At 41.6% G+C, this 12307-nt stretch overlaps 1 protein-coding gene across 1 annotated transcript in view; it reads right to left on the reverse strand.

The window, feature by feature from the left end:
- Window positions 1–1243: 1243 nt before the first annotated feature.
- Window positions 1244–12307, reverse strand: part of LOC101848395 — a gene marked incomplete at its 5' end in the record, with an annotated part of 76418 nt that continues 65354 nt past the window's right edge. Inside the window, 6 exon segments of the mRNA XM_013089862.2 lie at window positions 1244–2152; window positions 3369–3515; window positions 5439–5589; window positions 7058–7313; window positions 9485–9658; window positions 10762–10816. Of these exon segments, the coding sequence (XP_012945316.1) occupies window positions 2063–2152; window positions 3369–3515; window positions 5439–5589; window positions 7058–7313; window positions 9485–9658; window positions 10762–10816 (873 nt within the window).

A 12307-nucleotide genomic window follows, 5' to 3' on the forward strand; every position in this document is an offset into this window, starting at 1 on the left:
GTAAAGAAAACTCCATTATTGCTATATTGAATGATTTTCAAACTTTTTTCCACTGTCAAATAACTAGAACAATGGTTTAGGGATGCAAATACGGGAAAATCAAAAATTGCCTCAAAAATTATTTTTATCGATTTCATTTACCCGCAGACTCCCTTAAAAAAACCCAATCAATTTGTGTCAAGACACAAAAGTTGCACCAATTTCTGATCACACATCTTCCCGTTTAATAAAACGAGGACTAAAGAACATGATATGTTTTTATATGCAGTCGAACCTGCCCTGACGGCCACTTTCCATTTCCCCCCCTTGCGTTTTTTCAATATAATTTAACTGTGTAAAATAGGCACCTGTCCAATGCGGCCGCGGCCACCATATTTTAACATACAACTCCTATCACACTAAGCCATAACACCTGTCTTAGATGGCCACCTTAGTGACTCCATTATGTTTTGTCATAAATTGCGCATTGGCCCCTGGCGTTGTGGGTGAGCCGTCATTATCTAATCACCTGTTGTTGTTGTTAGGTAGTCCCTCCAACCGATCATGTTGCGAAGGCCCCTCCCACTTTTGACCAATAGGTACCAATTTCCAGCTGCTGGTGAGGGAAGCGTGTGATCCCTCATAACCCATAAGCCCCGCCCAGAACTCATACACAAATCGTAAATGAGATAAGTGGTCACTGTTAACCCAGTCTGTAACAAAGTAACAATGGACGTCAACATGGACTTGTGAAAGAAGCGTTGCTCGTTCTTTGAGTGGTGGCGACCCATATGTTTGTTTTACCATAGCACTCGGTCCTCCTTGTCTGACACATTTCGTTCTATTGCCACCCTTGCACAAAATCAGCAAAAAAAAAAAAAAATAACAAACAAAATACAAACCAACAACAACAACAACAAAAACAACAATGATGCGGCTACTTTTGATTGGGAATGGGGTTTGTTTTCTTCATCTTGATCAGTCCTGCCTAGGACGGCCACCTGTCTTATACGGCCACTTTTCTCCTTGACAATGGGTGGCCATCTTACACAGGTTTGACTGTATATATTGAATCATCAATTAAAAAAAAAATTAAATAGTTTTGTCCTGAGAATTGGTAGAGATTTGAGATAAGAGGAGCACATAGAGACCATAATAATAATGAAAACAGCCAATTGGTACATGAGAAACTTCTTCACAGTCTGCTTGATGGCCAATATTTTGACATCACAGTCTGAATGAGCCCGGAAGACAAAAAAAAATATCCCCAAATAATGTTTTTTATTTGAAATAAAAATGTATGTTTTTCACCCAGAAATCAAGGTAACTTGATAGAAAAATGCAAAACAGTAAAAAAATTATTTAAAAAATTACAATCAACACAATTTGATCGAACAAAAGAGAAAAAAACTAACATCCAAACCCAAAGAACCAGAGAAACCATTATAATATTAAGAATTATAAACTTATAGATTATTTAATATACAGTCACCACACACATGTACAAAATATAATATAATATATAGGGATGACACTTGACTTTGAAACACACAGGAAATGTCTCTGTTGTTGGTGCCACACTGTGAGGGAAAGGTGCATTTTGGAGTATCAGAGGTCAAAGGTGAATAGAGATGATGACAAAGGTGAATAGAGATGATGTCAAAGGTTAAAGTCACAAATGGATTTGAGGTCAGGGTCGTCTCAGGGAGGGGAAGAAGGAAGAGTGAGTGCTGAGGTCAGGGGTCAGTTCAGATATAATGTGTGTGTACTGAGGTCAGGGGTCAGCTCAGATATAATGTGTGTGTACTGAGGTCTGAGGTCAGCTCAGATATAATGTGTGAATACTAAGGTCAGGGGTCACCACAAATATAATGTGTGCATTCTAAGATAAGGGGTCAGCTCAGATATAATGTGTGTGTACGGAGGTCAGGGGTCAGCTCAGATATAATGTGTGTACGGAGGTCAGGGGTCACCACAAATATAATGTGTGCGTTCTAAGATAAGGGGTCAGCTCAGATATAATATGTGTGTACCGAGGTCAGGGGTCAGCTCAGATATAATGTGTGTGTACCGAGGTCAGGGGTCACCTCAGCGACGGGAAATCTTCGGGCAGCAACGTGTGCCCTCGGCAGTTGGGGCACGACCTCTGCACCTCCAGCCATGACATGATACACTGTGGTGGGGGAAGGGAAAAAACCAAAAACAGTTGAACATTAGCTATGAGGGTTTTTTTAGCTTTAGTAAGAGTTTTGCGGCACTTGAAACACAATAAGGTCGTGTGGGTGCCGAAGATTAGAGGTGTTTCAAGAGAGTAACAAACATAAAAAAGGAGGGGAGATAGAGACGATTGATTTTTTTGTAGGAAAGAATGGGTAAACCACACCAAAGCACCCGCCAACCACCCACAGTAAGAGTTTTACGGCACTTGCATAAGGTCGTATAAGAGCCGAAGATTAGAGGTGTTACAAGAGAGTAACAAACATAAAAAAGGAGGGGAGATAGAGAAGAAAGATGTTTGATAGGAAAGAAGAAGCAAACCCCACCAGAGCACCCGCCAACCACCCACAGTAAGAGTTTTACGGCACTTGCAACAAAATAAGATCTTATAAGTGCGGAAGATTAGAGGCGTAAAACCTCTACTAAAACTAAACTAGAAAACATTTTCAGTTGAATTTTGCCAGGGTGGCGGCCGAAGCCTACTATTATCAATTTTGGACCACCAAGGGATCTTTAAACATATGCAACATATACATGAAACCTCCAATATTTTTCATCCTTATCCGAGAAGGCTACATGAAGATCTGACCTACTAGTACTAGAAGGTCTGGGGTGTGGCTCAAAGTAGAGAAAGACAGCAGTAAGAAGGAGCCAAGGAGTAGCAGTAGAAAGGCTGCAGAAAAATTCAGGAGCCCAGAGGAGGGAGCAAAGGAGGTGCAGAAAGCAAACTTTTTCAAAAGAGAAAAACTGTCTCATTATTTTAACCATTGTGCTGTCATGTATCTCTTCTGCAACATTTAGAATTTGAATTTCGACCTAATATTTGTCAAGTACTTGCAACCAATACCACAGATTAAAAAACTGCAAAAAAAATTCACTTTTGAGGTTTGTGCATCAGAACAGCTGTTTGTTTTCGTTTTAATAGAGGTTTTATGGCGCTCGCAACTGCATAAGGTCATATGAGCGCCAGAAGTTTAGAGGTGTTACAAGAGAGTAACAAACATAAAAAAGAAGGAGGGGAGATAAGGACGACAGATGTTTGACAGGAAAGAAGAAGCAAATCACACCAGAGCACCCGCCAACCACCCACTCTGAACAACTGGCCGACCTGCCAGTTTGACAATCAAACCTCGTCCCTCACAAGCCACCCTCATCGTCACTCCGTCTCTCACCTGGTTATGGAAGGAGTGGCCACAGCTGAGGACCCTGCGGTCGTGTACAATCTCCTCATGACAGATGGTACACAAGTTATCTGACGACGATGTCATCGGTCCGACGGTCACCATCGAGTCCTCTATCCCCAGGCTCTCAGGCTGTCCCTGAAAATGGTGCGTTTGTTGTTTGTTTGTTAGTTTGTGTACCTGTCGATTTATTCATGACTCTCGAGTCAGAAAGGTTGGAGTTTGAGTAAAGAGAAGCACACTGCGAAGGGAAGGGTCATTTACCGAAAGGGAAAAGTAGTTTTTCTGAGGTGAGATTTAGTAAGTTTTACGGCACTTGCAACATAATTAAGTCATAAAATTGCTGAGGTTGAGAAGTGCAACAAGAAACATACAGTCCAGAACAAAGCAAAGAGAAGAGATAAGGATGAAGCGTATTTGACGGGAAAGAGAACCCATCAAACATCCATTGGAAAAAGTAAAAACAGACAGAACCAACAGAGGGAAAGTAAAGAAAGGTCACAGAGACAGAAGTACATTAACACAATAAAAGTAATTTCCTAGTCATTTAGTGCAGATTCTGAGTTTACTCAAGTCAAGAGAAGCATAACACCGACACAATAACAGTCATTCAAGGCAGGGAAAGAGCATGGCAAGCATAAAACAACAATGGGAAAGAGCAGAAGTCAGAGACTTACCACTAGTAGCGTCCTACAACAACTCACGCACACCAATATTAGTTTAAAAAAAGGAAAGTTGTTCCCGTATCCGATCTGGACATTGGGGATAGCCTTGTTAGAGAGACAACTTCCTGGGCCTTTGGCATTGTGGTAGGGAGGCCAGTTCCTTTCCACGCCGCCTTTACTTCCCCAACTCGAAATCAGGTACCCATTACTGCTGGGTGGGTAGGAGGGGGCGAAAAAAATCGGTGTCCAAACCGAGGCTCGAACTTGGACTTTCTGCTTTGGAGACGAGCGCACTAACCGCTCCGCCACAGCACCCTCAATATTAGTATGAATGTTTGGTTTAAAAAAAAATTATTTTTAAAAAATGCAGCCCCAGGAACGCTTTCCACATAGCATTCTCAGAAGAAAAACGCGGACTATGAGAAAAGTTGTTCTAGAGACACAGCCTGTTCACCCTTCAACCACCCGCTCACAAGGCAGTTTAGTTCAACTCAATCTTAGTACTACCAAGAGAAATAGGCAATAATAGTAAACCAATAACACAGTTACAAAAGTTCACTCCCACAACAAATATTCAGATAACCGAATTCATAGTTAGGAACAGGGAATTATGAAAAAAGACACTTTACGGGCATATCCTGTTCACCCTCTAACCACCTACTATGAAAGCAATTCAGTTCAAACCTATCTGCCACAAGGAATAAGAAATAACAGTAAACCTATAAAGTTAATGAAGACCTCAAGGGATAAACAAGAAACATTTGGGGGACTATCACCTTTCTTTCATGTTTTTTTTCATACAGAATACAGCTGCTATTTCCAATACCCATTTTTAAATACAATGAGAATATGTGTGACTGCAGCTGTTTCTGATAAAAATGATATCAACGGACAAAACGAAACACGCTAAACAATACATCACAACTGACAAAAAAAAGCGCCATTTTTATGGTGTATTTTTCAAATGCTGCATTTGATTTGCGGGAGGGAGGAAGTTTTTATTTTATTTTATTTTTTTTCATTTTTTTTTCAATCAAGTATCTTTGTCCATTTGCTGGGACTTTGTGTCCCACTCAGCCCAGACTGGCCCTGATAGGCATTGTTGATGCAGCCCACATCTAGAATAACTCCATGCCAAATACAGTTGAAATTAATCAAGACAGCTGCCAACAGTCAGGACAAAAGTGGTTATCTCGGACAGGTGCACGTCTTAGGGGCATTTTAACATATTTTTTTTTTAAAGAAAAGAAAAATACAAGGGGGAGGGAGTGGGAAGAGATCGTTTGTACAGGCAATGGTCTTGGACAGACTGCCATTAGAACACATCTGACTGTATTCCCTAGTGGACTTCCCCGAAGAAAAACGTGTATTATGAGAAGACGTTTGAACAGCATACCCCGTTGACCTTGGCAGCTGCCACAGTGTTGTTGGCTTCCTTCTCTAGGATCATCTCGGACACTTTATTGACCAGGTCGGAGAACTCAATCTGGGACAAACTGCCGCCCGAGGAGCGTCTCAGCTCATCCACCACCTTGCCAATGTCTTGTCTGAAAGAATAAAGGAGGGAGATGTTTGTTTTAAGGCGCTCGCAACTGCATAAGGTCATATGAGCGCACTAAAGGGGGAGATGGGAGGGGTGGTTTGTTTGTTTTAGTAAAGAAAAGCACATCTTCACAATAACAGTCATTAATCAAGGTCTATTAATTTGGGTCCAGACGAGCACATTGTCACAATAATGGTTAACCAATTTCGTATGGTTGTAACAGTAACGAGAAAGACACTATGATAGTATGCGACCTCAGTGCTTTCTTTTTTAGTTTTAGTGGAGGTTTTACGGCGCTCGCAACTGCATAAGGTCATATGAGCGCCAGAAGATTAGAGGTGTTACAAGAGAGTAACAAAATATAAAAAAGAAGAAGGGGAAATAAGGACGACAGATGTCTGATAGGAAAGAAGAAACAAACCACACCAGAGCACCCGCCAACCACCCACAGCGCTTTCTTGTCCTATCTCCAATTTTAATAACAGTGAAAACAGTACCGGAGTACTGTGGCTGAGGCGAATTTTCAACAGAGCCTGGGAGCAAATTAAACGCCCAGATGACTGGCAGTTCAGAAAGCTATAGTGGTCCCATTATGAAAAAAAAGGAAACAAATGGGACTGCACAACATACAGAGGCATCTCTTTATTAAGCTACACAGGGAAAATATACACAAAGATACTAGAACAACGGACAAGACCTATTGTAGAGAGAAATCTGAGTAAAGCTCAGTTTGAATTCCGAAAGGGAAGAAGATGCACGGATGCTGTATTCGCATTAAGACAGAAATGGTAGAAAATAATTGAACACAATAAAGAATCCAATATCGTCTTTATAGACCAAGAGAAGGCTTTTGACAGAGTAAACCATGCAAAACTCTGGAAGACACTCGAAAAGTATGGCGTCACAGGACAGTTGTTAGATAATGTCAGAGCTCTATATACCAACAGCAGAAGCTCAGTAAGAACGAAGGAAGGAAATACAGACTGGTTCAAAGTAAGATCTGGAGTACGACAGGGATGCATTCTACCTCCCCTCCTATTTATAATATATATATGGACACAACAACGCAAGACAAACCAAAGCCCAAATGAACTTCTATTCGCAGACGACCAAAGTCTTATTCATATTCACCCCCCCAAAAAAAGCCTCCAAAATCACACTACTGAACCGAACAGCAGCTGCGAGAAATTTAACATGAAAATGAGCACATCAAGGTTTGTTATACCTCCTGCTGATGTGCCTCCCTCCCTAGTCTTTCTCCTCTACTTTTTCTTCTTCTTTCTCCTCTACTTTTTTCTTTTTCCTCTATATTTTTCTTCTTCTTCTTCTTTCTCCTCTACTTTTTATATCCTACTTTTTCTTCTTCTTCTTTTTCCTCTACCTTTTCTTCTTCTCCTTTCTCCTCAACTTTTTCTTCTTCTCCTTTCCTTTCTCTTCCTGCTTAAGCCCCCACCCCCTGACCCGCCACTCACTTGGTGTAATGCACAAATCTCTGCTGCACACACAGCACCAGCCGCTCAAAGGTCGGCTGCTGCCTCTGCATTCCGCGGGCCACACCCACCGTGGGCCGTGTGGGAGCCCCAAGCAACCCCCCGCGCCGTGGGAGCTTGAGGGGAGCATGGGCGGTGGAGAGGGGGAGGAGAGGATTGGACAGACCTCCTCCCCTCACCGTGGGGCGGTCACCCACTGAGGTCCGCAGGCCGTGGGCTGGGACTGACGCTCTGTCAGCTGTGAGAGAGAGAGAAATTTTCAGTTTTAGTCAGTTTTAGAGTAACAAATACCAAAAAAAAGAAGGAGCGGAGATCAGGACGATAGATGTTTGACAGGAAAGAAGAAGCAAACCACATCAGAGCACCTGCCAACCACCCACAGTTTTACAACACTTGCAAAAAAATACAGGTCACATGAGTGCAGAAGATGAGAGGTGTTACTTGAGAGTCACATATAAGATACAAAGCGATGAAGGAGAAGATAAGTATTTTTTTTTAGTAAGAGTTTTACGGCACTTGCAACACAAAAAAGTTATATAAGGAGATTAGAGGTGTTGCAAGAGAGTAACAAACATATAAAAAAGATGGGGATATAAGGACAATAGATTATAATAGGAAAGAAGAAGCAAACCACACCAGAGCACCCGCCAACCACCCACAGACAGTGAATGGCAATCAGAAAGAGATATCAATTAAAACAAGAGCTTAGCCAGAGTACTTTTGTCAGAGTAAAAACGAAGCACATTGACAAAATATGTTCTTTAAGTGAGGAGGAACAGCCAATTTGAGTTTGATTTCAAAAGAAGCCCACAGACACAGCAAAAGTTACTTAGTTAAGAAAAAATCGGGCATTTTGTATGGGTAAAAAGAAGCATATTGAGTCAGTGAATATCATTTAGTGTGAGGAAAGAGCAAGTTTGAGTTTAAAACAAACACATTGGGGGAAAAATGTAATTGTAGAACTCTTACGCCCCCATTGACACTATTTAAGTCCATAGAAGGCGGGCTGCTTTCACCCTGCATGTCAGGGGCAACTCGGGCTGAGAAGGATACAATATCTCAGTTTTTTAAGCAGAGGTTTTACAGCGCTCGCAACTGCATAAGGTCATATGAGCGCCAGAAGATTAGAGACATTACAAGAGAGTAACAAACATAAAAAAGAAGAAGGGGAGATAAAAATGATAGATGTCTGATAGGAAAGAAGAAGTAAACCACATAAGAGCACCCGCCAACCACCCACTACAATATCTCAGCAGACAGACAAACTCGACTGGATTTTTCAAAAAACCTCCCCACACAGGAATCGAACTCATGTCCTCTGATAGCTACAGCAACACATCTTAAATGCTTCACCACAGACGTAGGTAGCAAGAAAGACAGACAGAAAAAAAATTAAGATGGAGAAAAGAAGTAAGACCTACCTGTAGCACCCTCAAACCACCCGCGGGGGTTTAGTGTGGTCTGAGTAAAGAGAAACACATCAAAACAATAATGGTCACTTACAGTTTGTTTTAATAGAGCAACTTCATAAGGTCATAAGAGCGCAAAGGGGAGGATGTCAACAGAGAAGTCCTTACAGGGAATCAGACTTACTCTGCTCACCTCTCTTGCTTCAACAGCACAAAGTCTGCTTCGACTATCAAGGCACCCCGGAAATAGCGGTCACAAGAGTATGACAAACATACAAAAGAAGTAGAGGAAAATGATGATAGTTTCCTGTTGTAGTTCAGGTACAGTTATGAGCATGACATTGTTGGATCAGCCCATTCTGTGCATTTGAACGAGAAATGACCCCCCTTTTGGAAATGGCCTAAAAACACTTCAGTCAGTGGCACCGCCCCGCTGCGTATGGTCACTTGTTTTTTTTTTTAGTAGAGGTTTTACGGCGCTCACAACTGCATAAGGTCATTGAGCGCCAGAAGATTTGAGGTGTTACAAGAGAGTAACAAACATAAAAAAGAAGGAGGGGGAGATGAGGACGATAGACGTTTGATAGGAAAGAAGGAACAAACCACACCAGAGCACCCGCAGGCAAAAAAGACAGAACAGAAATAATAAAAGGTATGTAAAGTAGAAGAACCCACCAGTGGTGCACTCCAACCACTCGCCATTTCAGTCTTTAGTTTAGTTTTAGTACAAATACTATGGCACTTGCAACACAAATAGACCATGTACGGCCAAAGATTAGAGGTGTTACGAGAGAGTAACATACAGAGAAAAGAAGAAGGAGAGTTAATGACGATAGATGCTTGATAAGAAAGGAGTAAACCCACACCAGAACATCTACCACCCACCCACTCCGCCCTTTCAAGTGATGAACCATAGCAATAATACGAATGACATCAACCTAAAATGAACTGAAAGTGGTGTGAACAATATTTCTCATAAAAATAAAAAGTAAGCCCTCACCACTGGCCTCGCTGCCCTGTGATGACGGCCTGGAGCCGCTCCCACTCGAAGCAACGCTGATGGGGGTCAAGGTCGCGCCACCCAGGAGACGTCGAATCTGACCCGCATGTTGGCTGGAAGCAATGTCAGAAGTAGGTGCGGAGGTCTTGATAGTCTGGGACTCATTATCATCATCTGTGACAAGTTTGTTTGAGGCAAGAGATGTTCATCCATACAACAATCGTCTTTTAGAGCAGGGGAAAAAGTAAAACAGTCAGACCGAATCAATGGAAGAAATATGAAGAAACAAGATCGACCAGTAGCATCATCTTCCAATTGTTAGAGAATAAAAACGGATATTAGATTTAAAAGTAAATACTAATCATGGATCACAATCACACAGTCCAGGTTGGGAGTGTTCAATGCAGAGTGCTTAGTTTTTAGTAAAGGTTTTACAGCGCTCGCAACTGCATAAGGTCATATGAGTGCCAGAATAATAGAGAAGTTAAAAGAGAGTAACATACACAAAAAAAGGAGGAGAGATCAGGACGATAAATATTAGGTAGGAAAGAAGGAGCAAACCACACCAGAGCACCCGCCAACCACCCACAATCCATACTAGATAAAATGACTTGGCATTGTGTAGTGATAAGGCAAAGAGCCTAACTGCTACACCACTGACGCGGGTGCACCCACATATCTTAGGTTCAGTAACGAGTTAGTTTTTAGTTTTAGCAAGAGTTTTACGGCATTTGCAACACAATAAGGTCATTTAAGTGCCGAAGAATAGATTATGTGTTACAAGAGTAACATACACAAAAAAGGAGGGGAGATAAGGACGACAGATGTTTGATAGGAAAGAAGGAGCAAACCACACCAGAGCACCCACCAACCACCCATGTAAAGAGTTCCACAAAAACAGAAGGAATAGCACAGCATCAGGGGGAGCAACCCCGCCACTGACTGAACAAACCTGACTTTGTTAGTTTTGAGCAGACACAATAAGAGTCATGAAGTGCAAGAGATAGACATGACGGCAGAAACAACAGAAGGAAAGAAAAGACAAAGGACCTACCAGTGACACCCTGCAATTACCCACACACAGAAAAAGAAAAACGAGAAGAAGAAGAAGAAGAAGAAGAAGAAGAAGGAGAAGGAGAAGGAGAAGAAGAAGAAGGAGAAGAAGAAGAAGAAGATATAAATGAAAATGAAAGAGGATGAAAAGAAAGCAGCGAGAAGACGGAAGACAAAATGTGTTGTACATGACAAACAGGAAAATGTTCTCCAAACCAACTCACCAGCCACGCTCTCATCATCGTCCGTCTCTGAAGAGGCCTCAGAGTCAGCCTCAATCTAGAAAAGAAAAGTTTTAAAAAGTATAACGGCACTTGCAACACGTAAGTAAGTCATATAAGTATCAAAGATTGGAGCTGTTACAAGAGAGTTTTAGTTTTAGTAGAGGTTTTACGGCGTTCGCAACTGCATAAGGTCAGATGAGCGCCAGAAGATTAGAGGTGTTACAAGAGAGTAACAAACATAAAAAAGCACGCGCTCATATGACCTTATGCAGTTGCGAAGGCCGTAAAACCCAATACTAAACTAAACTAAAAATATAAAAAAGAAGAAGGGGAGATAAGGACAATAGATGTTTGACAGGAAAGAAGAAGCAAACCACACCAGAGCACCCGTCAACCACCCACTGTTACTAGAGAGTAACATACAAAGAAAAAAGGGGGGAGAGATAAGGACAAAAGATCGTGTTTGAAGGGAAAGAAGGAGCAAACCACATCAGAGCACCCGCCAACCACCCACAGAAAACCAGTGTTTACTAACCTGGGCGGTATCTTCTAGTTTAGTTATAGTAGAGGTTTTGCGGTGCTCGCAACTGCATAAGGTCATATGAGCGCCAGAAGATTAGAGGTGTTACAAGAGAGTAACAAACAAAAAAGAAGAAGGGGAGATAAAGACGATAGATGTTTGATAGGAAAGAAGAAGCAAATGACACCAAAGCACCCGCCAACCACCCACTGGTATTTTTTTGCCATGCTTGGAAACACATGGAGGTGGGCCGTATGAAAAATTTAGCAATAGCAGGCATTGGCTATAAATAGACTGACAAGCACTGAAGTAAAGAGAAACAGATTGACAAAATAACATTTATCAGGGATGCCACTCAACTTTTTTTTAAATAGCTGAAAATCCGCGCCACGGTCACGATGAAGCGAAACAAAACGGATCCCGGAAGCCCGGGGTGTGTTTTCCCGACTTGCTGAGATTAGTGCAAATCTTCCGGGTTTTTTTTCTCCCCGTTATTTGAACTTATGGCGAAGTCTTCGTTTTTCCGTTATTTGAACATTTGGCACAAGTTGTTATGTGTGTCGGGATTTTTTTTTTTCAACTACAGATTCTATCTCGATCTCAGTAACGGAATAGACGATCAGGATCAAAATACTGGAAATACAGAAAAAAAAGTGGAAAAGTGGCATCCCTGATTTATTCCATGGAGAGAAAAAAACAACAAACTGACTATAACATCAGAGGGAAAGAAAAGGAATGGGGCCTACCAGAGCCTCCAACTAAAAAAAAAAAGCTGGCAAAGAAAAGAAAATGGGAGAGAGAAATATTCATTAAATAGAAAATCTTATAAAAGAAAGAAAATAATTGAAAGGGACATTTCCATTGCTGGGTGCAAGACTCAAACAAACGCTGAATTAAAAAATGGCAATTGTCAGAGTGTCGTAGTTTAGATTTAGTAGAGGTTTTTCGGCGCTCGCAACTGCATAAGGTCATATGAGCGCCAGAAGATTAGAGGTGTTACAAGAGAGTAACAAACATAAAAAAGAA

Source organism: Aplysia californica, unplaced genomic scaffold (genome assembly GCF_000002075.1).
Source record: "Aplysia californica isolate F4 #8 unplaced genomic scaffold, AplCal3.0 scaffold01066, whole genome shotgun sequence".
Classification (NCBI taxonomy): Eukaryota; Metazoa; Mollusca; class Gastropoda; order Aplysiida; family Aplysiidae; genus Aplysia; species Aplysia californica.